This window comes from Pseudorca crassidens, chromosome 16 (genome assembly GCF_039906515.1).
Source record: "Pseudorca crassidens isolate mPseCra1 chromosome 16, mPseCra1.hap1, whole genome shotgun sequence".
Taxonomy (NCBI): domain Eukaryota; kingdom Metazoa; phylum Chordata; class Mammalia; order Artiodactyla; family Delphinidae; genus Pseudorca; species Pseudorca crassidens.
In genome coordinates, this window is record NC_090311.1 from 74,720,808 (window position 1) to 74,747,532 (window position 26,725).

General features: G+C 45.9%; 2 protein-coding genes and 1 long non-coding RNA gene across 6 annotated transcripts in view; all 3 read left to right on the top strand.

The window, feature by feature from the left end:
- Positions 1 to 4,885, top strand: part of LOC137209365 (zinc finger protein 585A-like) — a 77,448-nt gene extending 72,563 nt beyond the window's left edge. For 3 of the 4 annotated variants that reach the window (XR_010936010.1, XR_010936007.1, XR_010936006.1), the window contains one exon: positions 4,354 to 4,885. Coding sequence is in view for 1 of the 4 variants with exons in the window: in XM_067710993.1 (XP_067567094.1) it covers positions 1,190 to 2,039 (850 nt within the window). In the remaining 3 variants the exon portion in view is untranslated. The other variant, XM_067710993.1, reaches the window with a different exon arrangement.
- A 2,155-nt stretch (positions 4,886 to 7,040) lies between these two features.
- Positions 7,041 to 13,443, top strand: LOC137209364 (ral guanine nucleotide dissociation stimulator-like). Its single transcript, XM_067710992.1, has 4 exons — positions 7,041 to 7,104; positions 7,945 to 8,054; positions 8,937 to 9,130; positions 10,975 to 13,443. Exons 1-4 carry the CDS (start codon positions 7,053 to 7,055, stop codon positions 11,081 to 11,083), a joined length of 465 nt encoding a protein of 154 aa, XP_067567093.1. The 5' UTR covers positions 7,041 to 7,052; the 3' UTR covers positions 11,084 to 13,443.
- Positions 13,444 to 14,083: 640 nt separating this feature from the next.
- Positions 14,084 to 18,074, top strand: LOC137209367 (uncharacterized). The gene is made up of 2 exons (XR_010936024.1): positions 14,084 to 14,227; positions 17,711 to 18,074. It is a non-coding gene; the product is annotated as an uncharacterized lncRNA (long non-coding RNA).
- The last annotated feature ends 8,651 nt before the right edge of the window (positions 18,075 to 26,725 follow it).

Below are 26,725 nucleotides of genomic sequence, written 5' to 3' on the forward strand. Positions count from 1 at the left end.
GTGCATTCAGAGATTTACTTTGCTGTTATGTGTAGAATGGAAATAAGGGGAGTTCAACTGGAGCATGAAAACTTGTCACAATGTTATTAAAAACAATGTAGATTTGAGGGTATTAGACCTACTCTGTAGTCCATCTCTTTATTTTCCCCATTAACACCTTTATCTACTTATTTTCCTTGTCACTGAAATTACTCTTCATTAGCTCAGTTGTACCCATCCCAGTCTCTGTGATTTTCCTCCTACCCGAAGCTACCACTTCTGTAAAATCTTCCATCCTCTATTGCTGTTTCTTGAGTTTACATTTTCATTTCTACCCACTTTGAAATTTCTGTTTGTAAAATGCTGAATAATTACGTCTGCCTATTATTAGCTTTTCTCCCTTTTCTCCACATTTGTTTTCCCAAACAAACTAGACGGGGAAGAGTCACTTTGATCTTGAGAGACTCCTGAAACCAAAAGTCAAATATATAGTATGACATTTGTATCTTAGTCCAATTCTATTAGAAATCTTTTCAAATTCTTATGGTATGTTCAATATTTTCATTTCTAGAAGACTGCAAAACTCATGACCTAACAGAGAGAATCCAGGAAAACCAAAACAAATATTTGCCACAAGTTGCATTCAACAACAAAACATTGACTTCAGAGAAAGTTAATGCTTTAGGAAAATCATCTAATATGAGCACAAACTTTGTTTCTTCAAGCATAATGCCTTATAAATATGACTTATATGGAACAAGTTTGAAAAATACTTCAGTATCAATTAGTAGTAATAGAAACTTTTCAAGAAAGAAGCCTGATGTGTTAAATATACATGAGAAATTATTTGTTATTAAGGAGGAAAAGTCTCATACTCAAGAGGATTCTTATGAAAATAATCAAAATGAGAAACCCTTGATTGTAATCATGGTATTTTTCAACACCTAAACATCCAAACTTCAGAGAAGACGTTTAAATATAATAATGGTGGGAAAGCCTTAGAGAAAAAGGCTGTGATAATCCCACATAGGCAAATTCAGACAGGAGAGAAACTCTGTGAATATAATGGACATGAGGAAAGTTTCTGTGAGAAGTCCTCTCTTTTGAAATGTCATGGAATCTACGTGGAAATGAAGCAACATGAAAGCAGTCAAATTGAAAATAATTGCAGCAGAATGTCACAGTTCACTCAACTTCAGAAAAATCAGAGAGGAGAGAGGCTATTCAAATGTAATGAATGTGGGAAAACATTCAATCACAAGTCAAACCTCACAGTGCATCAGAGAACACATACAGGGGAGAAGCGCTATGAATGTACTAAATGTGGGAAGTCCTTCCAACAGAAGTCAATGCACATGGTCCATCAGAGAGTTCACACAGGAAAGAAGCCCTATGAACATAATTTATGTGGGAAGACCTTCAGTCACAAATCAGCCCTCACAGACCATCAGAGAACACACACAGGAGAGAAACCCTACAAATGCAATGAATGTGGGAAGTCCTTTTACCGAAAGTCATCCCTCACTCAACATGGGAGGACTCACACAGGGGAAAAACCCTATGAATGTAATGAATGTGGGAAAACTTTCTGCCAGAAGTCAGCTCTCATTCAACATCAGAGAACTCACACAGGAGAGAAACACTTTCAGTGTAATGAATGTGGTAAAACTTTCTGTCAGAAGTCAGCCATTGTTATACATCAGAGAACTCACTCAGGAGAGAAACCCTTCCAGTGCAATGAATGTGGAAAATCTTTTCGTATGAAGTCAACTCTTACTAAACATCAGAGAACTCACACAGGGGAAAAACCCTATGAAAGTAATGCATGTGGGAAGAATTTCTGTCAGAAATCTACCCTCACTAATCATTTGAGAACTCACTTGGGGGAGAAACCTTATAAATGTGGAGAATGTGGGAAAACTTTCTGCCAGAAATCAACCCTTACTAATCATCAGGGAATTCACATAGGGCAGAAGTCCCATGTGGCACAAACTGGCTATGTTTTTCCCAATACTCATTTCCTTTTTTGTGTGGATACACAACTAGTTAAGATTTTCTAGCTTTCCCTTGATCCACATGAGGTTATGCGATCAAGCTCTGTATCAGAATGTGGGCGTAAGTGATGTACATTATTTCCAAGCCCATGAAAGACCTCATTTGGAATCCTTCCTACTTCCCATTCTTTCCCTGTCAAAGATCATCCTCAGGACAGCTTGGGAGTGAGGCATTAGAGATTACAGATTCACAAGTTGGAAGAAACCAGGGTCTCTGAATGACTTCCTGAGCAGAGCCCTCCCTTCTCTACCATGACGCTTAAGTCTTTTCAGGAACAAGAAATAAACTTGCATTGTGTTGAGCCATCACATGTTCAGGTCTATTTGTTGTCATAGCTTATCTTAGCCATCCTGTATTTCATATAGCCTGTGAATCTAATGATGGAGTGAGAAACACTGTATGTCAGAGAATTCAGTAATAGAGAAACCCCTGTCAATATCCTGCATTTTAATAACCCTTCATCAGCAAGTCAAACATTTTGTAAATCAGATATTTACCATGAAAAACCCCAAGATGAAATGGCTGTAGGAAGATTTTCACAAAGACACAGATTTTACTGAACATCAGATAATTGAGAGTAGAATAAAACCTTATAATATCAAAACACATTTCAAAATTTGTATATCAGAGAATATGTGACAGAAGAAAATTGTCAGCTTTAGAAATGTCAGGGAGGCTTCCCTGGTGGCGCAGTGGTTAAGAGTCCGCCTGCCAATGCAGGGGATGCAGGTTCGAGCCCTGGTCTGGGAAGATCCCACATGCCGTGGGAGCAACTAAGCCTGTGTGCCACAACTACTGAGCCTGGGCTGTAGAGCCCGCAAGCCACAACTACCGAGCCCATGTGCCACAACTACTGAAGCCTGTGCGCCTAGAGCCTATGCTCCGCAACAAGAGAAGCCACGACAATGAGAAGCCTGTGCACCGCAACGAAGAGTAGCCCCCGCTCACCGCAACTAGAGAAAGCCCGTGCACGGCAACGAAGACCCAACGTAGCCAAAAATAAATAAGTTCATTAAAAAAATGTTGGGGGAATCTTCATCTGGAAATAATCTAATTCTAGAAGCAAGGTTTTGGATGCAGTACCAAATATCTTATTAGAAATATAACACAGTATGTTTACTTAGTCATGCTCACCATGGAATATGTAGCTTTAAAAAAGGCACAAATGAGTTGAAGCATCAGAATAGCAGCTTTCAATGTGTATGTAAATAGCCTCTGAGCTATGTCAGGCTGATATGCATAATTATGCTCTTTAACACTTACTTCATGTATGTTTGATTTTTGTTTCAGACCCCAAAATAATCGTAGTGGAATGATGACGCTTACCTAAATAACTTTATTTATATCAGGGTTTCTTACACTAAATACTATTGTTGTTTCATCATATATTTACACAACATATACTTTAGAAGACACATTGAATGCATAAAATGCCACATATCCTGTGTTCTTTACTCTTTGGTGACATATATAAATGGGTATAAACATTGTTACCAAACTGTCCTTTCAGTAAATGACCCAAACAATGTTTAATAGAATCAAGGTTTACTTAAAGTATGCAACGAACCAGTACACAATTGTTTATAACACACATCTGAGTCAATGTTCAAAAGTAGCCTTGAACATTAGTACTTATACTTTACAGATTAAAAACAGCACTTGTTGAAGAAGTTACCCCCATTTTATATTTTTTATATGTCTAAGTGATATGCTTATATAAATTTAGGTGTGAAGCCCAGATTTTATGTGAGCTAAGAACTATCTGTGTTTGTATTTATTGTGGTAGAATACCACAGTTTTCTTCCTTGAATTATGTGACATGGCATTGTTTTCTCAGACAAGCTGTTCTATTTCTGCCACTTATCATTTGTGTGACCTACGTAGTGATTTAATCTCTCTGTGCCTCAGTTTCCTCATTTGCAACATGGAGATACTATTACCTACTTCACAGATACTGAATAGTTTGACTTGGAGTGTTCTGTTATAGCCAAAGGCATTTATGTTCAGAACTTGAACTTTAGAAATAAAATTGTCTATCATTCCATTGTTTGAAAGGAATTTCTATTTGTTGATACAAGAAGATTCTTTTTAGAACTTTCCATTTTGTCAGGTGTCTTCTCTTTAAAACATATGAAACAAATATGTTTTAAGTTAAGTTGAATGATCAACTGACCCCCTTCTCTTACTGCTTGATTAAATATGGTGCAAAGTAAAGACCCAACTTTGTTTTTTTCCAGATGAATAGCCAGTTGATCTCTCACCGTTTGATTTATTCACCCTATTTTACTGATTTGAAACCCGTTTTTAAATTGTATGCAGGACTTCCCTGGTGGCGCAGTGGTTGAGAGTCTGCCTGCCAATGCAGGGGACATGGGTTCGAGCCCTGGTCTGGGAGGATCCCACATGCCGCGAAGCAACTAAGCCCGTGCGCCACAACAACTGAGCCTGCGCGTCTGGAGCCTGTGCTCCGCAACAAGAGAGGCCGTGATAGTGAGAGGCCCGCGCACCGCGATGAGGAGTGGCCCCCGCTCGCCGCGACTGGAGAAAGCCCTCGCACAGAAACGAAGACCCAACACAGCCAAAAATAAATATAAAAATAAATAAATAAATAAAGATGTTTAAAAAAATGTATGCAGAATTACCCTTTGAAGTGGCTATTGTATTTTTAGGCTCTGCATTCCTGTCCACATTATTCTGCTGGTGCATAACCCAGATGGGCCAATTATAGGACACTGCCTGCCTTGAAAGGAGTCCTTCAAGCTGAAATGAAAAGATGCTAATCAGCAACGTGAAAACATATGAAAATACACAGGACACTGGTAAAGGTGAAAATAAACTTAGAAAACTGTAACTCTGTATTAGGATTGTCTGTTACCCCCTCAAATATATAGAAGTTAAAGGAAGGGAGTAGTACAAATAGCTACTGTAACTATATTCTGAGTGGATTTGGTGTGTGTGTGTATGTCTGCCATATTTGAATAAAACATGCAGTGTGGAAATGCAGCATTTTATGTGAGTATGTAGGCATATATTATCTGACAGGACACGTGAAGTCCTTAATCAGGTAAGACATTATTAATAATGAGGTGATTTTATGAGAGAATATTTATAAATTTGAGCATGTGATTTTCCCCCATCTTAGTGACTACCTCTGGTGCCTGACTCGTAATGAAGTCACTGGGAAAACTGCTTATCCGGGGATTTCCAGCGAGGCTGAGGATCTTTTTACTCCAGCTGACTAAAAAATCCTCTTGATCCTGGTGAAGTTGACTCAGTTTATACTGAGGTTGGGCCTGGGTAAAAGGTGTCAGCCACCCTCAGTACTGAGGAGAGGTATTTAAGGACAGGAACATGAAGGCAGAAGCAAATAAGATTGTCAAGTCTGTCTGGTGACAGCAGCCCATCATTTTCCAGTCTGACCCTGGGCCACTATGTGTCCAGCCAGAGTAGCCAAGCCTGCCAGGATGGGTCCCTGCTGAAGGCGGCTGTCTTGCTGCACCCAGCACTGTGGTTACGGGTGTGGACGGTGGAGCCAGTGTCTGAGTCTGTTATCCCAACTCCAGCTCCTGCTACCTGTATGGCCTTGTGTCACTGTGTCCTGATCTAGGCCAAGGATTGGACACCTCTCATTGGGATTGCTTTGGAAATTAGAAACCATAAGATCTTAGGAAGTTTTTGCACATCCCTCCCTATGTGGGGGCAGTTTTCTTCTGGCTTCCCAGAGAGTGCTCATTGTTGTGTACTCACGCGCGCGTGTACAGAGGGCTGTGTGCTTATTGTTGTGTATGCACAGACACGCACACCTGCAGATTGACGTTAAATAAGGAACTATGGGGTGGGATCAGAAAAGGACATGCCTGAGGACATCCCTAGAAATACATGCTAGAATCATCCCCACTGGGCAGGTGGGGGGAGAGAGACAGGCCTTGAGAGACCCAAGTGTTACCGAAACGCAAGTCCATGTGCCCAACCCACAGTGAGGCCAAACAATCCCAAAACTCCGGAGTTAGGAACAGAGAAAGGTTTATTGCAGGACCATGCAAGGAGACGGGTGGCTCATGCCTTAAAAAAAAAACGCCGAACTCCCTGAAAGTTTCAGCAAATCCCTTTTACAGGAAAGGTGAGGAGGGGGCGTGGTTAGTTGTTGCAGACTTCTTGGTGTCAGATCCTTTGTTCCTGAAGTCACGTCATAGGTCACGATGTTCCTTTAAACCTCCACCAAAACAAATGTTACTCTGTTCTACAAGAAAGGGGAAGGTCGCAAGGCACAGCTTTCACCCTTCGAGGTCCAGGCCTGGCTGAGAGAAGGGGGTCCCTGCGCGGGGGCGGGGGGCGGGTTACCCTGCCCCAGAGCGTTTGTCCAGCACCCAGTCTGGGTCCTCCCGCCAGTGCCCAGGCCTGGGTGAAGAGGCAGATCTCAGATGGTGGCTCCCTCAGGGCCGGGTCCCCAGACCCTGCCCAGCCGTCATCGCTGAGGGAGCCAGGCACCCAGCACCCAGCTGGCCCTCAGGCTCCTCAGGCTGTCCAAACGGTGGGGGCCTGGTCGCTCAGACTGTGTCCCATGCAGCCTGCCGCTCCCATTAGGTCGCAGAGGCAGGGATGGGGGAGAGGTTGGTTCACCGCCGCCTCAGGGCCTGGGCCCGACCAGTGGGCGTCGTGGCGAGGGCTCTGGAGCCCTGCAGGACACACCCCCAGCCTGTTCCCTGGGCCCCCAGCTCACCCGCCAGCCCGAAGCCGGGGAGCTGGAGGGCCCCAGGGAGAAAGAAGGCCGGGATCTGCCTCTTACCTCACTCTCCACCTTACGACCACCACTCCCCCCGAACACTGGCTCAATGCCCCCCCTAAGGGTCGCTCATTGACAGTTGCTCACTTGGGGGCGGGGCCCACTGTAGCGCGGACCAATGGCTGAGCAGGACCTCTAACCCGGCTCTAACCGTCCCGCATTAATGGTCTCCCGGTAACTGTTGCCTGGTAACAGCGTGGGGGAGGTGGGTAAAGCTCGCGGCAATGGCCTAGGCATGCACACTGCAGCACGCTATTACACTAGGAATTATCCAGGGTGGAGAACAGGTAAAATGGGGAATTGAGTCTGGAACCCAGGTCTGCCTCCTCAGAGCTGCGCACAGACCCTCCCCGGGAGCGGTGGAGAGGGCTGTGAGGTGTGACTGTGTGAGATATGGGGTTGCGTGGAGAAGGGGTGAGCCGTCGGCAGCCCAGAGGGCTGTGTGTAGCGGTGTTGTCTGAGGAGGGGATTCAAGTAAGGGGCCCCCAGGAAGTGAAGTCACCTCCTTGGCAACAGACCCCAACAGAACTCTGAGCCCCGGGAGCCAGGCACACACGTTCTAGCGACAGCCCCACAGCCGGCTCACTTGGTTGGAGACGCTTCACAGAGACGGATGTTCTCCTGCTGTGTCCTGACTTCCCAGGGCTTCTGCTTCAGGAAACCCCTGAGTGGGAGGTTTCTCAGGTGCTTTAGGCGGTTCAATGCTTAACCTGGACGACTCTGGTCCTTTACCAGGAGGTCCCTAAGGGAACACGAGGTGGCCGAGAGCAGGCCAGTCGTGGTCCGACCGCGTCTGGGAGCCCTCCCCGGGCAGCCTCACATCCTCGCATCTCCATGTGGGGGGAAGGGGGACTTGAGGGGAGGTTTCCCCTCTGGGCAGGAACGGGTGGATGGGAACTTGGTCAGCTGGTGGTCCCGTCATGATCACACTCAAGCACAAGGGTGAGAGAGGATTCCTGAGGTGCCTCTTATCTGTGCCAGCGTGGATCCAAGGCCCTCAGGTTGTCATCACTTTTCCCTCCTTGGAGGAGGTCTGTGCAGAGAGTGGTTGCGTGTGTCTGCAGTGGAGATGGCTGGTGGGTCTGAGGGGCAGCGCAGGCGGCAGGCAGGGCTCTGAGGCTTCACAGGGCTCCACACAGGAGATCGCACAGGAGCCGGTCCATGGCGCCCCTGCTCCATCTCCCTGCAGGAGGGGCAGGAGCCCCACACCAGCAACAGAGCCCAGGGCAGGCTCAGGGTGAGTGCCAGCGAGGAGGAGACTGCACACCCAGGAAGCCCCAGAGCCGCCCTGCCCCTCCCCTGGGTCCCTCCTGGTGTCCTGCTCCCAAAGGAATCTGGGCCCCCATCTCCTCTCCCGCCTGCCCTCACGGCCCAGGCCCTGCCCGGTCCAGCTATAAAGTCACTATCCACATATACGTGGGAATCTCAGAAAGACACTTTCATAGGATTCCACTTCATTTTTTTTTTTTTTTTTTTTTTGGCTGCGGTGGGTCTTCGTTGCTGCACGTGGGCTTTCTCTAGTTGCAGAGAGCAGGGGCTACTCTTCGTTGCAGTGCTCGCGGGCTCTCGAGCACAGGCTCAGTAGCTGTGGTGCACGGGCTTAGTTGCTCCGCAGCATGTGGGATCTTCCCGGACCAGGGCTCGAACCCGTGTCCCCTGCATTGGCAGGTGGATTCTTAACCACTGCGCCACCAGGGAAGCCCCCACTTAATGTTAAGTCAACTTTGTTTCTGCATTTTTCTACAGATTTCCCTCTTTTAACTCCAACCTCAGGTGTCCATGTTGGCCTGACTAACCTGATCCCTCCTGCCCCAGGGAGACTCTGTGTTCTCATCCCCAGAATGGGATGTTTTGATGACAATCACAGGGATGATGCAGTTAATACAGGGGGACCTGTCAATACTGTGCTACAAACTGCCCTGAGATAGTAACACATGTAACCATCGCCCACCGCCAATTCACTTGTGAAGCCAGAACCTTTATTCTGCTGAGGGCACTCCTGTCCCACCTCTTGCCTCGAGTCCCTGAGGCTTGGGGATTCGGTCTCAGCTCCAGCCCCACCCCTCCTGGTGTCCTTGACGCTGCCTCTGACTCATGTCCCTGCTCTGTTCTACCCCAGGGGGAAAACGTGTCCACAGGGGACAGGAATGAGACCTGCATGGTGTGGAGCGTCCAGGCAGGCAGGCTGGAGAAGCTGGTGGGAAACCTGGTGCCTGCCTTCCTGGGCGGCGCCCCCTCCGACCTCCCCACATTCCTGGGCACCTACAGGGCTTTCCCTACCACCCAGCAGATGCTGGACCTTCTCTTCACAAGGTGAGCACTTTTTCCCGATGGGACATTGGTGACTCGGCCACCTTCTAGCTGTGAGGTTTTAGAATGTCACTCCACCTCTCTGAGCCTCAGCTGGCCCCTCTGCACACTAGGGTAAAGAGAGGACCAGCCCCCTACAGTGACTGTAGAGACCAGCGGGTCCTTCACGGAAAGTGCTTTCTGCGGGCCTGGCCCGTGGAAAGGTCTGCTGGAGGGGCCGTGGTTGTGCTAATTCATCATGTCCCTCCTCCCCACGAGGAAGCCTCTGCCTCAGTTGTCACTGTGCTTCTCACCTTGAGATGAACTCTTCCCAGTTGAATGGTGATGGGTGATTCCATTAGGGGTGCCCTGTCCTGGGTGGGTGAGAGCAAGGGTTCCTGGGAGTGGGCAGTGGGGCCCCAGGCCACTCAGATGTGTGCTATGGGGCTGGAGGGGCTCATTCATTCTTCACATATAGAGGAAGGCCACTAGGTTCAGGCGCTTTTCTAGGAACACCCTTCATTTAACGCATCGAGCAGACAGCAGTCCTGCCCCTCAGGGCTTCCGTTCTACCGGGGGTCACACTGTCACACTAGGCATCACATCCAGGTGTGTCCTCAGGACAGTCCATGTGACGCCTTCCTGGCCTCCTCTAGTTATGGATGCATCCTCCCTTACTCTGATGAGGACGGTGGACCCCTGCACCAGCTGAAAATGTGAGTGGGCTTTGTATGTATCCTTTTTTTTTTTTTTTTGCGGTACACGGGCCTCTCACAGCTGTGGCCTCTCCCGTTGCGGAGCACAGGCTCCGGACGCGCAGGCTCAGCGGCCATGGCTCACGGGCCCAGCCGCTCCACGGCATGTGGGAGCTTCCCGGACCGGGGCACAAACCCGCGTCCCCTGCATCGGCAGGCGGACTCTCAACCACTGCGCCACCAGGAAAGCCCTGTGAGTGGGCTTTGGTTCAAGAGGGAAGGACTCCCTTCTCCAAAGAACTGCATGGAGATGTGGGGTCTGTAGATGGGCAGGGCTGGCAGAACCCTGGATCCCACTCATCTGATGGTTCGTGCTGAGGGCAGAGGTCCGAGGGCTTCTCCTGGAAAAGAGGAAAGGAGTCCAAGAGCGCTGCGGACGGGGCTGGGGTGCCGTGAGGAGCATCCGGGAGGTCAGAGGCCAGAGTCAGCCCCTAAGGGAGTCCACACCCGTCCCCTCTCCATCCCAACCCTGCCTCCACCCCCCATTCTGGGACCCAGAACACAAGGTGTGGAGAGCATCCGACTCACTGTCTGGTGGATCTGGTTAGCAGTGGTGCTCAGCAGTGGTGCAAGTCCATTTTTAATATTTTTTATTACATATACTAAATTATTTATTCTATGATATGAAGTTCACTTAAAATAAAATTTAATAGTTTGATTATTTTAAATTGTACATGTAAATGGCAGTAAGTACATTCACAGTGTTACATAACCCCCTCTAACATCTATTCGAGAACACTTGTACCCTTTTGGTCGCTGAATAATTTTCATTCCAGGAACACACCACAGTTGGTTTTCCTTACATCTGTTGATGGACATTAGGACTGTTTTACCTTTGGGCTCTTGTGAATAGTGGTGCTCTGAATACTTGTGTAACAGCATTTGAGTGTCTGTATTCACTTCTTTTGGGTATTGATTGATCTAGGAGTGGAATTTTGGGGTTGACTGAAAACTGGATGCCTGTCCTTTTGAGGATCTGCTCAAGTCTTGTATACAGTGGTTTTTACAATCCCCCAGAATTTAGGTGTACTATTCACTTCTTCACCTATGTTGCAATTTCCTCTCTCTCTCTCTCTCTCTCTCTCTCTCTCTCTATCTTTCTCTCTCTCCCAGGTCCCTCACTCTGGGGAAGAAGCCTGTACATTATGAGTTGCTGACTGAAGAGGTCCCCCTGGCCTGGCACCGAGGGAGACCAGCAGACAGAGGAGCACCTGGGTCCTGACTCGAGTCCACAGCCCCAAACCCCTGGGAGACACTGGCAGAGGCCTCCAGCTGAGTCCTGTTCAATTCCTGGCCTACAGATAGTGTGAGATAATGTTTGTTGCTTAAGCCACTAAGAGTGGCTAATGCTGTCGCACACAGTGGATCACTCCCACGGCCATCAAGCACCAGGCCCTGGCCCTGCCCTCCCTACTGTCCCCTACTGTCCTCCCAAGCTCCCACCAGCCACACTGGCCCCCTTCTGACTCCCTCTCTGGCCAAACACATTCAGCTTCTATGTTTCGTGCCTTCTTCTAGGCTAATTCTCCCCAGATGTGTGCAGGGCTGGCTCCTTCTCGTCTCACTGCTGGGAACAGACATGTCACCTCAATACAGCCTTTCCAGATCCCCTCACCTAGTGGACTCCAGGACCCCGTTGTGGCACCCTGCTGTTTTTCGATATAGAACTTGCTGTTTTCTTTCTTTTGTTTCTGTATTCTTGGTTTTGTCTATTTTCCCTTCCAGACTGTGAGCTGCTAGAGGGCAGGGACCCTGGTGGTTCTTTTCATCATGGCCCCCATTTGAGGGCTCAGGGCACAGCTGGTGAATGAGTAGATAAGAGGCTCCATCCTGCCACTGACAAGCTCAGATGTTAGAGATGGATGCTAATAAGAGGAGGTACAGGCCAGGTCAGGGGCAGGGGAATGTTCAGGAGTCCAGGGGACACTCTCCTGGCCCCAGTTGCTCCAGTAGAGCACACTGGACACATCATTCCCCCTGATGGGAACCACTCATACTACACACCAAGCAGGGAAGCCACAGCACAAAACATACCTTTGTTTCAGAGACTTCAGGGCATCAACATTCCTTGGGCCCCGGCATGTTGGGGCCCCCCCCGGAAAGGGGCCCTCTTGTCCACATTGGCCCTGTGGTGTCCAGTTCCCTTACAAGGACTCCTCAGCACAGCCAGTGCAGTGGTTCTCGCCTCAATTTCAAATGAGGACCCTGATGGTCTAACAAGGGGGAATTTCTTTTAGTCCAAGGAAGAGTGATCCAGGTTTCAGTTATTGTCCTTCTTCTTTTCCATTTTTCACCATCCAAAGGTCCACTCCTTCCCTGACCCCATGCCCCATGGTCCCTTCCTATAATGTGTGAGTGTCGGTGTACACTTGTGTGGACATGCAGAGGAATCTACTCCACATGTTCTGGGGTCCTAGGAGTTCTAATTCCAAAGCAAGCCCTGTGGGAGGAGGCAGCCCTAGCCTAGGAGGTCCAAACTCTCACTTCATCTCAAGACTCTGCCCCTGCCCAGTGCCCTGGGTTTTCCCTGCCCCTTTCTGGCCCTCAGTTTTCCAATTGTACAATGATGGGTTAAAAAAAAAGACGTTCTAAAGCCTGCACACAGTCTGACTAGCCTTCCACATCCCTGGGCTGGGTATGTCTTGGTGATACAAGCACCCTCAGGCATTCCTTACAGGTTGGAGTCACCCCAGTGGTTCTTGGGTCCCTCTGACCTGCAGCCAGGAAGGGGTTTCAGCCTCAATTAACCTTGTGCACTGAGGGACAAGGGACAGTTCCCCAAGATGTGCTGAGGCACTGTAAGTAATAGAAGATGACATGGATGCGGACCAGGCCAAGGAATGGGATCTTCAGAATAGATGAGCCACCTTCAACCTTGCGACTGCCATGGTACCTACGAGGACGTTTCTGAGATGGGGATTGTCACGTCAAAGTTCACACCGTATTTCAGTGCAAAACCAATAGTTTCCTTAATATTAGATTTCCGTAATATAACAGAAAACCCAGAACAATACAGGCTTAGACAAGAGGCAGAGTTTTTCCTTTCTCATGTAAAAAGATCTATGAACTTGGACAGTCCTTGCTGACCCTGAAATGCACATGATTATAGTCAGCCATCATCTGTCTTTCTGTTCCAGCAGCTTTTACGTAGTGTCAATCCTCAAGTCAGTCTCCTACCCCAAAATGGCTGCTGGAGCACCAGCCTAGACCAGCCACCATGTCTTCATTTCTGAGGCAGGACGGAGCAAAGATGAAGGGCCATAGCGCCCACACAGCTGTGTCTGCACTGTCTAAGCAGTCCCCAAAGCTCCAGGTAATCTTTCTATTCACAACTGGTTTGCCTGAAGTTTGGCCACTCTGAGCTGCTAGAGAGGTTAGAAATTAGAGCCTTGAATTTGGTGAACTGCTGTCCTCAATAAAAGAATGAAAACCAAGTGTTGATGACTAGTACTCTTTTCCTACAGTAAACAGCAGGATGAAGAGTTAAAGGTGGAATACTCTTCAGATGAGTTGTTCATTCATTTCCCCACAACAGTCTCTCCTTGTTGTTTCTTCATTCCCAGAGAAATTAGAGATGTGGTTTCTAACCAGGATATTCGAGTATTAAAGATTCTTTCAATTCCTGCTGGTGACTGGAAACTTTTGGTAGCTTTCGTTTGCCTGTACCTTGAAAGCAGCTCAGAGAAATTCCTCTTCTGTTCTCTAATGAGGTGGAGAGACATGGAGGGTGGTGTCTTTGGGGGAAGCAGCATGTTCAAAAAGCTGAATCAAAATTCAGTATCTGTCCAAAAAAAGATCTCTTTGATCAAGGAAGTAGAACTATCAGACATCGCCATTTTGACACTAGGAACTGATGGACCATCGTTTTGATTATTAGTAAAAATAATCCCCCACCCAATAAAACCCCACATGGTAAAACTTATTAGTGACTGAAAACTGATGGAAGGAGAATATGATTTAAAATTTTTTTGATACCCGTTATTTGACTCAGGTTATTTGACCGAGAACCAGTTAAGATCCCCTAAAGAAATCTTACAAAGGCAGACTCTGTAGTCAGTAAATTATGATTTGGACAAGAAAACGTGTCATTTATTTTTTTTAAATTAATTTCAAGTAAAACACTTTCAGGAAATTAAAAATAAACACGGGTATGCAGACCGGGGGTCCTGAGGCCGGGAGGCGCCCCGCCCCGCCCCACCCCCTTCCTCCCGAGGAGAGTGCGCAGGCGTGAGCGGAGGCAGGTGAGAGGGCTGCGCCGCTGGGAAGCTGGGGCTCCTGAAGGACCGCGTCCCGAGGAAAGGGAAGTTGGAGACCAAGTCGGTCCCCGCACTGTGACGCTCCCGGCGAGGTAGCAGTGCAGAGACGAGTAAGTACAGCTCTACCCGCAGCCCCTCACCGCGCGCCCCCCGGCCGCCGCCCCCTGCCTAACCAACAGCCAGGGGCCCGACCCCTCCAGCACCGAGGAGCGCGAGCCTCCCTCGCTCCTCGGCTCCGGGACCGCCGCCACCGGCCGCAGGGTGAGGACGCCGGGCCGGGGCCACGAAGGCGGCCGTTCAGCGGTGGGCGCCCCGCGCGCTCGCAGCCCTCCCTCCTCGGCGCCCCTCGGGCCTCCTCGCGGCGGGGCTGTCCCCACGCGCCCGGGGGGTCTGGCCTCTGGGTCTGCGGACGCCGGACTCGGCCCTGTTGCCGTGGGCTCGCGGGGCCTGGACGGGGAGGCGGCGCAGAGGAGCCCGAAGACGGGGCCGCGGGGCGGGCGTCTCGGGCGCGGTGTGTCCGGAGGGGTGCAGGGGCCTCTGCTCTCGGGACGCGCGCGGGTGATGGGCGCACGCACAGCTCGGGGATCCTGGACCCCCGGCCGCCAGGATTGGTGTTCAGACGGGGGCCTCTGTGCCCTTTCCTGAAGCCCTCAGGAGGGTCAGCTCCAAAGGCTGAAGGTTCGCTTTCAGCGTTTTCACCCTTGATTAACTGAAATGACTCGTAACTGACTCGCAGAGCGCTCTCTGGAGGGTGACGTGGGACATAATAACATCTAACCGAAGTTTGAAATAAGGAAATTCTGGGCTTTTTGCGTATGGAGGGCTTTTTGACCAGTATGTTTCTCTGGTTTGTGTTACTCTTTTCCAGCAACAAGCCCTTGCGAAGCAGCGTTACTCTAAGTTAAATGAGCATTTAAAATTTCATTTTTGAGTAGTTATCATAGATGCTCAAATATTTGAAAATTCTAGCTACTAAAAAGGGCTTGGTTGTTTTGGGGGGCTTTTTGGTAAATGTTGCATGAGGAAGGGAAGATTTCTGAATCATGAGAAATGTTTATTTCATGATATTCTGCCATGCAGCACTATTGCAATTTTGAGTATCTAACAGTGGGTGAATCTCGATTGTCCCCAGCAAATGCATAATTTGTTTGAGAACAGTTTGTTTTTTGTTCTGTGGGGGTTTTTTTGTAGTATTTTGTTGGTACCAATGTACCTAATTAGCTAGCTTCAAATCATAATAGAATGTAGTCAGAAGTAGTGGTTGATGTAAGGTACAGTGCTTTGTTAAGAGAGATAGGTTGCCTTTCTCTATTGAAATTTTTTCTTGACTTAGCACATTTTCCACACAAAACACTCAGGAATGACTTTTAAAAACACTTCAGTTCCGTCTCTGGTAATGAGGAAGCAAGCACATGTTTTCACTGTTGAAAATAATGACACACATTTCAAAGATGGGGATCTGGTAACAAGAGGAATTGGAGCATTGAGCTTGGTGAATTGGCGGCCTCAGTAAAACTGAGTTTCTCTTCTAAGGGAAAAAGAACGAGAACCACCTGGTGATGACCAGGGCTCTTTCCCTACACTAAACAACACGAAGAAGGGGAGGAGATGGAGTGATTTTCAGATGAAATGGACATTCATTTACCAACCACATACTTTCTTTTTGGTGTTTCTTGATTCCCAGGGAAATTAGAAACGTGGTTTCCTCACCAGGATATTTGAGTGGGAAGATTCTTTCAGTTCCTAGACAGGTGACAGAATCTGTTGTGTAGCTTTCATCTGCCTGTCCTTCTAAGTAGCTCTGAGAAAATGCTCTTCTCTAATGAGGTGGGCAGAATGGGAGGGTGGTGGACCCTTTTGGGGCAAGTGTTTTAAAAGCTGGACCAAAAGTGAATTGCTGTCTTCAAAGAAATGGACTGACTAGACCCCAGCATTTCGAACTTAAGGTCACTTGCAACGTCATGGAGAAATAATCCACACCATATAAAAATCCACCTCATCAAATGAATTATTGACTGAATATTGATGAAAGAAAAATAACATTTTGAAGAATTTTGATGTCTGATATTTGACCTAGGCCAATCGACTGAGTACAAATAATGATTAGTAGACAGAACTTCCAAAGAGAGAATTTATAGTCATTCAGCTGTGATGTGGACAAGAATCCTGTCGTTTATTTGTTAAAAATAGATCCCAACCAAAATATTTTCAGTTTATTAAAAATAAACATGGATAAACTATAAATAATTTACTGTGCTGTGTTTTCAAAGCAGGATCAAGGAATTAAAATGTCTTTCTCAACACTATTTTTCAAATATTATTATAATGCTGATTGCAGTGTTTATTAAACTCAGTAAAAATTGTTGAGGAATTTAAGTTCTCTGAGGTCAGATCACTGGGTCAGAAGAGCAGGGTTAAATTGGAGGGCAAAACTATTAAAAATACAAAATTGACTTTTGTCATTTTAAATGTATTAGATCGATGGCTATTTAAGTTGATTCTATGATTAAAATTTTTGTGGGTATAGTAGTTTATGCTGAATTACCAAATAACTCAAAATTTCAGCAGCATATCACTCTCTATTTCCCACATCTCAGCGCTGGGTGGGTGTTCACTTTGAGGAGGCTGCACTCTTTCACGTGGTCGTTCAGGATCCCAGAGTCTCCCATCTTGTGCCTCTACCATCCCTAGGACCTCCATGAGCAGAAGGGCCAAGAACCAGGAGAAATGCATGTGGGAGGTTAAAAGGGCCAGGTCTGGAGGGACACACATCAGTTCCTCTCCTGCTCCATTGACAACAAAGTGGTCCTGTGGCCACAAAGGAGGCTGGGAAATCTTCCAGCTGTGTGCCCCAAGAAGGGGAGCATGGATTTCCATAGACAAAGTTGTCAGCAACAGGAGTAATTCATTAGATTTACTGTGTTTTCAAATCTATATTGAGTATTTATCATACACCAAGCACTGTGTGGAGAGTAGAATGAGATTTGATTTTTCTTTAAGTATAATACTTTTATTGCACCTAGGTTTATTTTTTTTAATTTAATTTCATTAAAATTTTTTTTTAGGGCCTCCCTGGTGGCACAGTGGTTGAGAGTCCGCCTGCCGATGCAGGGGACGCGGGTTCGTGCCCCGGTCCGGGAAGATCCCACAGGCCGCGGAGCGGCTGGGCCCGTGAGCCATGGCCGCTGAGCCTGCGCGTCCGGAGCCTGTGCTCCGCAACAGGAGAGGCCACAACAGTGAGAGGCCCGCATACCACAAAAAAAAAAAAAAAAAAAAAAATTATTCCTTTTTCGAATTCGTTTCCCATTTAGGTTATTACAGAATATTGAGCAGAGTTCCCTGTTCTATACAGTAGGTCCTTGTTGGTTATCTTTTTTAAATATTGCAGATGTACATGTCAATCCCAAACTCCCAGTCTGTCCCTCCGCCCCAGCACCCTTCCCCTCTGGTAACCATAAGTTCATTCTCTAAGTCTATGAGTCTGTTTCTGTTTCGTAGATAAGTTCATTTGTATCATTTTTTTCTTTTTTTAGATTCCCGATGTAAGTGATATCATATGATATATTTGTCTTTGTCTGTCTGACTTCCCTCAGTATGATAATCTCCAGGTCCATCTATGTTGCTGCAAATGGCATTATTTCAGGGGCTTCCCTGGTGGCACAGTGGTTAAGAATCCGCCTGCCAATGCATGGGACACGGGTTCCAGCCCTGGTCTGGGAAGATCCCACATGCCGCGGAGCAACTAAACCCGTGTGCCACAACTACTGAGCCTACACTCTAGAGCCCACGAGTCACAGCTACTGAAGCCCATCCACTTAGAGCCTGTGCTCCGCAACAAGAGAAGCCACCACGATGAGGAGTCCTTGCTCACCGCAACTAGAGAAAGCCTGCGCGCAGCAACGAAGACCCAACGCATACAAAAATAAATAAATTTAATAAATTTTTAGAAAAATGGCATTATTTCATTCTCTTTTTATGGCCTAGTAATATTCCATTGTATACATGTACCACATATTCTTTATCCATTCATTTGTTGATGGACATTTAGGTTGCTTCCATGTCTTGGCTATTGTAAAGAGGGCTGCAGTGGGCATTGGGGTGCATGTATACTTTTGAACCAAGTTTTTCTCTGGATATATGCTCAAGAGTGGGATTGCTGGATCATATGGTAGCTCTATTTTTAGTTTTTTAAGGAACCTCCGTACTGTTCTCCATAGTGGCTGTACCAATTCACATTCCCACCAACAGTGTAGGAGAGTTCCCTTTTCTCCACATCCTCACCAACATTTGTTATTTGTAAATTTTTTAAAATTTATTTTTTAGCTGTGCCATGTAAGATCTTAGTTTTCCAACCAGGGATGGAACCCGTGCCCCCTGCAATGAAAGCGTGGAGTCTTAACCACTGGACCACCAGGGAAGTCCCCATGTTTGTAGATTTTTTGATGATGGCCATTTTGACTGGTGTGAGGTGATATCTCATTGTAGTCTTGATTTGAGTGTCTCTAATAATTAGCGACGTTGAACAGCTTTTCATGTGCCTCTTGGCCATCTGTGTCTTCTTTGGAGAAATGTCTATTTAGGTCTTCTGCCCATTTTTTGATTGGGTTATTTGTTTTTATGGTATTGAGTTGCATGAGCTGTTTGTAAATTTTGGAGACTAATTCTTTGTCAGTTGCATCATTTGCAAATATTTTCTCCCATTCTGTGGGTTTAAACTGAGAATTGATTGAGCAGCATCTTGGTCGGGGAGAAGCTCTGAATCCATAGAGGCAGAGAGGACATGGTATAAAGTGCCTGCCATCCTGGGAGAAAAGGATAAAGACAACCTGATCTGGAAGTTCGGGGGATGATTTTAGATTTGGAAGCTGCCTGGAGATGATAGGATTTGGACTCCACTTTCAGAGATGAGCAAGATACGGGTGTGGAGGAAGATGCAGCAGGAGCTGTAGAAGCAGGTCTTTTAAGTACAAGGTGTCATAAGGAATATAATGCAGCCATTAAATTCATATTTTCTAAAATTTTAAATGGATGGAATAATTACTAATGTTAAATGAAAAAGTGACCAGTAAATAAGCTAATCTCATTTTTTAACTCTATATAAATTTGGATGGAATTATATAGATATGTTGAGTGACAGTCTTCTAAAATTTTTTATGGTTAATTTAAACAGAAAAGTGCCATAAATTACATTGGTTGGATAGACTAATTCCTCCAAACCAGACACACACAGCTGGGATGTAGACAAGTGAACGCCAGCACTTTCTCACCCTTTCCCTGCAGGTCCTCTCCCTGTGAGGCATCGACCTCATCTCTATTCTCTGCTGTGGACCCAGGGCCGCCTGACTCAGGGGCTCATTGGCCTATTGTGTCATAGTCCAGACAAGGACTTCCACTAGAAGGCACCCCTCAGAAACACTGAATCTACAGAATTTGGTTTGCTCTAACAGCAGGACTGTGAAGGTGGGTAAGTGTGATTGACTCCTGCTGACAGAACTATAGAGCCCTGCAGCACTCTTCCCATTTCTCACAAGGCCACCAGCGGGCGGTGTGTAGTGCTTCTGACAAACACACTGCCCCCTTCAAAAGCAGTCATTTCCAAGTTAGCCTTCATCAGAATGTGTTTTATAAACTTAGAGGAATTCTTTAAGGTATATTTGCTTGCTTTTCTTCTCCAATCTCATTTGGAAACTAGTGAAAATCCACTAAAAGTAACAAATATAAGGTGAGCCACTGACTGGATGTTGTCCCTTGTGATCTTAACAGGCATTTAAAAGTATGTGTCCGTATATATGGAATCTAAAAAAAAAAAAAGGTTCTGGAGGGCCTAGGGGCAGGACAGGAATAAAGATGCAGATGTAGAGAATGGACTTGAGGACACTGGGAGGGGGAAGGGTAAGCTGGGACGAAGTGAGAGAGTGGCATGGACTTATATATACTACCAAATGTAAAATAGATAGCTAGTGGGAAGCAGCTGCATAGCATAAGGAGATCAGCTCTGTGCTTTGTGATCACCTAGAGGGGTGGGATAGGGAGGGTGGGAGGGAGATGCAAGAGGGAGGAGATATGGGGATATATGTATACATATAGCTGATTCACTTTGTTATAAAGCAGAAACTAACACACCATTGTAAAGCAATTATACTACAATAAAGATGTTAAAAAAAATAATGCCAAAGGGAGTTCCCTGGTGGCCTAGTGTAAAAAAAAAAAAAGTATGTGTCCAACTCCTCCCCATGTCTGCCCACCTCTGGACCTTCCTCTCTCTCTCCAACCATCTATAAACATCTGTTTATGTAAAACATCATCTATGTAACATATTAGAGATATTTTTCAATCACATTGCCCCTTCTTTGTGCTGTGAATCTTTGGGTGGCACGTTGTCTGCTTGTAAGACAGTGAGAATGTCCCTGACGCCCTAGGAGACAATTGAAGGTGGGCAGTAGGTCTCAGTGGAGTCGGTCAAAAGTGGAGATCTCCTACTCAGCACAGCCAAGATCGGGTCCACATGTCTCCTATCCCCAAAGCACTGTCTGCTTTCCCCCTGGGGAACTTTGCTAAAATCCTGTCTATCCTAAAGGAGCATCAAGGTCATTATTATAATGGTTATAATAATTATGGGAGAGAGGGACTTCCCTGGTGGCACAGTGGTTAAGAATCCACCTGCCAGTGCAGGGGACGTGGGTTCAAGCCCTGGTCTGGGAAGATCCCACATGCCGCGGAGCAACTAAGCCCGTGAGCCACTGAACCTGCACTCTAGAGCCCGCAAGGCACAACTACTGAGCCCACACGCCACAGCTACTGAGCCCGCACGCCTAGAGCCCGTGCTCTGCAACAAGAGAAGCCACCGCAGTGAGACGCCTGTGCACCGCCACAAAGAGTAGCCCCTGCTCGCTGCAACTAGAGAAAGCCTGTGCACAGCAACGCAGACCCAACGCAGCCAAAAAAATAAATTAATTAATTAAAAAAATAATTATGGGAGAGAGATGGGTTATGATTCTAATTACCTGGTACTCTGCCTACAACAGCCTTCACTGTATTACATTACAACTGATGCTCAACCTTCTGACAGCAGAGTCTACACCTTGGTTTCAGTATATTACAGACCGCCAGCCCTGCACTTGGCAAAGAAGACAGGCCAATACTGCTGAATGAATACATTTGGGAAGCAAGATCTGACAGGTTTGAGAATGTATTTGAAATCAGGACTCTCCCAGAGCTGTCCTGACAAGAGGTCATCGTAAATCGGCTGCCACCTCACCTGCCAGGCCCTTTACACCTGCTGGCCTTCTCATAGCACCCTTCAGCCAGGACCCAGCTGATCCCAGGTATCTCGTAGATCAAATCTCACCATCTGCTGACTTCTCTTCCTCACTTTGGCCTCCTTGATTGTCCTACTGTGTGGCTGTCCACTCCAGGGCTCAGGGGATGCCTCTGATTCCCTTGGGGATCATGTTAGTGTACAGGAATGCACATGATTTTTAACATTGACTTTTGTATCCTGTTACTTTGCTGAATTCATATATTCTAACATGATTTTTGTGGCATCCTTAAAATTACTCCATATGAAATCATGTCATGTGTGAACAGAGATAATTCTGCTTCCTCCTTTCAAATGTGGATGTCAATGATTTATTCATTTATTAATTAATTAATGTATTTATCTATCTTTCTTAACTGCTGTGACTAAAAATACTAGAGCAATGTTGAATAGAGTTGGTGAAACACAGCATTCTTACGTGCTTCCTGATCTCAAAGGAGAAGTTTTCAGTCTTTTACCATTGAGTGTGATGTTGGCTGTGCGTTTTACATATATGGCTTGGATTATGTTGTGGTAATTTCCTACAAACGTAGTTTTAGAGCGTTTTTTTATCATGAAAGTGTGTTGAATTTTTTTCAGTTGCTTTTTCTGCAATAACTGAGATGATCATGTTTTTTACTTCATTCTGTTAATGTAGTGCATTACACTGGTACATTTTCTTAGGTTGAAACATTCTTGTATTCCAGGAATAAATCCCACTTGTTCATGGTATGTATTCTTATTACAAAGTAATTATAACTGATTATTATATAAATAGATGTATATGTGCTCCCAACCTCAGCTCAGGCTTCCCGAGTCCTGATAGAGTGGCAGGTGATGGCCAGGACACAGCACTGAACCACAGAAGTTTATGCCTCTAATTAGTCGTGATTATTGTTATTACTAATCCATGACTGTTGTTTCACACAGTCAATGACTGTCTGACTGAGACCTGCTTCCCCCCATCTCCTGCCTCCGTCTCTCAGACTCCACTCCTTCCTTCTGGGATTCACTCACTTCTTCCTTAAATACATCTTTCCTCACGCTCAGTGAGAGCCTGAGAGAGGCAGACTCTTAGTCTTTTTTATCTGAAGATGTTCTTATTTTGCTTTTATTCTTGAGTGATAGTTTAGAATGAAAAGTACATGGACCTCACTTATCACCTCATTAAAACAAAATGTCCCGCACTCCCCACCTCCACCCTGTTCCTCCGTTTACTTATGTTCAGACGCTGGCCTTATAATCAGACACTGGCTGCCTGAATCATGGGCTGTCTTATTCTGTTTGGGCTGCTATAACAAATACAAAGAGACTGGGTGGCACATAAACAATAGAAATTTATTTCTTGCAGTTTTAGGTGCTGGAATGTCCAAGATCAAGGTGTCTGCCGATGTAGTGTCTGGTGGGTGACCATCCTCTGGTTTATAGGTGGCCCTCTTTTTGCTGTGTTGTCACATGTGAGAAGGAGCCAGGGGGCTCTCTCAGGCCTTTTTTACAAGGGCACTCATCCCATTCATCGGGGCTCTGCCTTCTGACCTCATCACCTCCCAAAGGCCCTGCCTCCTAATATCATCAGCTTAGAGGTTAAGTTTTCAGCATATGTACTTGGGGGGACATAAATATTCAGTCCATAGCAAAGGCCTAGTAGCTTTCCCCTCAGGGGGGTCTCTTTCTTGCTCACCCAGAGCCCAGACAGTAAAGCTTCCTCAGTGAGTAGAATGTTTTCTAGTCCCCCTTCTGTTAGGGGCACAGTCCACCAGCAGACCTGGCTTTCTGTGTGTGTCCATCCCTGATCCCTGCCTCCTCTCCCACCAAAAGGCAGTGAAACTCAGTCCCTCACCTGGTTCTGTGGACCAGTAGCAGGAACCTCACCTGGCAGCTGAAACATTAGATCACAAACTTGCACCCAGCTTTCCTTTCTCTCTTCACTCCCAGAGCCTTTCCCTTGCTCTCTTCTGAGATTGGCCAGGCCATCACACGACTGGGTGTTTGTAGCACAAGGGTGTTTGGACTGTGTGGTCTGCATCTTTCCTGGACCAGGAGCTGTCACATCCTTGGCAGCTGCAGTCTCCCTTGTTAACAATGAGAACATGCGTAGGCCTTTAGCTAACAATACTCTTGTGGATTTTTTAATGTAGTTTGTTTTTTTTTAAGCTTTCTGTGTGTAGAAAATAATTCTGGTTCTCCGTTGCTTTCTTTTAAAGTATCCTTTTAAAAATAAAATTAATTTAAGAATTCTGGGAAGATGGCAATTGTCGTGGAAGCATAGTCTTTGTCTTCCAGAATCCCCACATAAACACAGAGCGGTATTAAAAACAAAACCCATGGGCAATATTTACAACAAGACTAGATGACAAGGTATCCCCCTGTTACCACAAAATACAAGTGAACAACAGCCATGAGACCTGCCCAATATCACCATGAGTGTTGGGAAAGGAGAAGGAAGCAACAGCGTAACTGGACGCCTGAGAGCCCTGCGCATGCTCAGTACAGGAGCAGGTGCACCCGCATCCGCCCCTTCCCAGGAGAGCCCCACGCATGCGCGGTGCAGGAGCCAAATGAGGACCCGCCGCAGAGCCTTGAGCTTGTGCAGAGCAGGAGCCAGGCCGGGAGCCGCAGCTGAGACTGGGAGGACTAGGTTCACTCCACCAGTGAGTGAGGCAGAGGTCTAAGGTAAGGCATGAAAGTCCTTGACTTCTCCCACTGAGCCCCCAGGGCTCCACAGGGACTGCACCCCACAATTGACATCCATTATAGGGTGTGTAATCAAAATAAGTACGATGGAAACAGTAAAGAGGAAGGACAGAGAAGCTCAACTCAATGCTTGAGCCAGGGTGAGGTGAGAAAGGCACTGGGATTGGGCACAAAGTTTCAGGGACACCAAACAGTAATCAAGATAACTGAAATTTTAATGCAATAATTTTTCGAAAACCAAATTCAATGCCAAAAAGTCCTTGATGAACAAAATATCAAACTTTGAAATAAAGATAGAATCATTAAAAGTCCCGTATTGAGCCATATTGGAGCTGGAGGCAAAAGGAAACGCCAGTAATACTGACCCTGTCTTTATTACAGTTTCAGAAGAGTGTTCCAGGAGCCCTCCTTGAGGAATCTACTGAAGAACCAGCTTCAGAAACCACAATAACTAAAGAGACATTGCAATAAGGATTAGTGTGAGCAGTAAATATTTAGTTACCTCTAGAATTAAGATTAAATGCGGGTTAAAAAGAAGAGGTTATACTATGTAACTGATACAGATTTGGGCCCTTGGACTCTTCAATCAACGTAAATTGATAAGAGGCCAGACAAGGAATTCAGGCAAGCCTTTATTGGGACTCATGCTGAAGCACAAGGGATAAAAACAAGTAACAGGCGCCCTTGCTAGCTCTCCAGTGGGGGGCCGATTCCTTCAATGGGATGAGGGTGGGGGAGGATTGGTAAGTCGGACTGAGGTGTGGATTAGGTATCCTGTCCACCCCCTTTGTGGTGCTGTGTGCAATGATCATGTGCAGTACCCTGCCTTTGCTCCTGGCACCTCAGAAGTGGTGGTTGGTTTGTGGCCTTTTAGTATCTTATTGTTCCTAATTGCCTCTACCTGGCTGGCATGAAGCTATTTTTAGTCCCTTATAGTTGCCTTCTATTCTGTTGCTGGAGGAGACGTTTGTCCAGGTGCAGGTACAAGCGCTCAGGTAGAGGGTCCCATGTCCCAACCCATCTCATAATGGCTTTATGATCTAAGAATATAGATATGGTACAAACAAAGAAATGGGGAAGGGAAGGAGAGAATTTCATGCAAAAAAAGTTTTAACTGTTTTCAGAAGTCACAACTAGTTCTGATATTTTATTGTTCTAAGGATATTATTTTTTTCAGGTATAGGTGACATATAACATTATGGTACTTTCAGCTGTACAACATAAGGATTCGTTATTTGTATATATTGTGAAGTAATCACCACAATAAGTCTAGATGAAATCTGTCACCATATATAAGTACATTTTTTTTTCTTTCATGAGAATTTTTAAGATCGACTCTCTTAGCAACTTTCACGTATTCGATATAATATTATTATCTATGGTCAGCATGATGTTTCTTACATCTCATGACTTATTTATAGCTGGAAGTTTGTACCTTTTCACCCTCAGTCATTTCACCCCACCCACCTCCTAACTCTGGCATCCACCAGTCTGTTCTATGTATGAGCTAGGATTTTTGTTTTTTTTCTTAAAGATTCCACGTGTAAGGGAGATCATGCAGTATTTGTCTTTCTCTCTCTGAGTTATTTCACTTAGCATAATGTCCTCAAGGTCCTTTCATGTTATCACATGGCAAGATTTCATTTTTTTATTTGGCTGAATAATATTCCATTGTATATCTATCTATACCACAGTTTCTTTATCCAGTCATCCGTCTTTGGACAATGGGTTGTTTCCCTATCTTGGCTATTGTAAATAGTGCTGCCGTGAGCATAGTGGTGCATATATCTTTTCAAATTAGTGTTTTCCTTTTCTTTGGATAAATACCAGAAGTGGGATTGCTGGGCCATATGGTAGTTCCACTGTTAATTTTGTGAGAAAATGCTATAACATATTCCATAGTGGCTGCACCAAATTCCATTCCCACCAACACCTCACAAGGGTTCCCTTTTCTCAACATCCTCTCCAACATTTGTTATTTCTTGTTTTTTTTGATAATAGCCTTTCTAATTGGTGACAGGTGACATCTCGTGGTTTTGATTAGCATTTCCCTGAGGATTAATGATGTTGAGCATCTTTTCACGTAAATACCTATTGGCCACCTGTGTATCTTCTTTGGAAAAATGTTTCTTCAGCTCTTCTGCCCATTTTTTAAAATCAGAGTGCCTCTTTGTTTGCTCTTGAGTGGTATGAGTGCTTTATATATTTTGGATATTAACCACTTATCAGATACATGATTTGCAAATATTTTCTCCCATTCCAATGGGCCTTTTCACTTTGTTGATGGTTTTCTTTGCAGTGCAGAAGCATTTTAGTTTTAGTTTTTGTTTTTTAATATTTATTTAGGCTGCACCCAGTCTTAGTTGCAGCACGTGGGATCTTCTTTGCAGCATGTGGGATCTTTAGTTGGGGCATGCAGGCTTCTTAGTTGCGGCATGCATGTGGGATCTAGTTCCTGGACCAGGGATCGAACCCAGGCCCCTTGCATTGGGAGCGCGGAGTTTTACCCACTGGACCACCAGGGAAGTCCCGAAGCTTTTTAGTTAGATGTAGTTCCACTTATTAATTTTTGCTTTTTTTCCCTTTGTTTTGGAGTCAGATCCAAAAAATCATCACC

Bases quoted from the DNA above. Each gene is read 5' to 3' on its own strand.
- LOC137209364 (XM_067710992.1), top strand. From the start codon at position 7,053: ATGCACACTGCAGCACGCTATTACACTAGGAATTATCCAGGGTGGAGA. The intron at 7,105-7,944 runs GTAAAATGGGGA...GAGGCTTCACAG, and splicing joins TTATCCAGGGTGGAGAACAG to GGCTCCACACAGGAGATCGC. The intron at 9,131-10,974 runs GTGAGCACTTTT...TCTCTCTCCCAG, and splicing joins CTGGACCTTCTCTTCACAAG to GTCCCTCACTCTGGGGAAGA.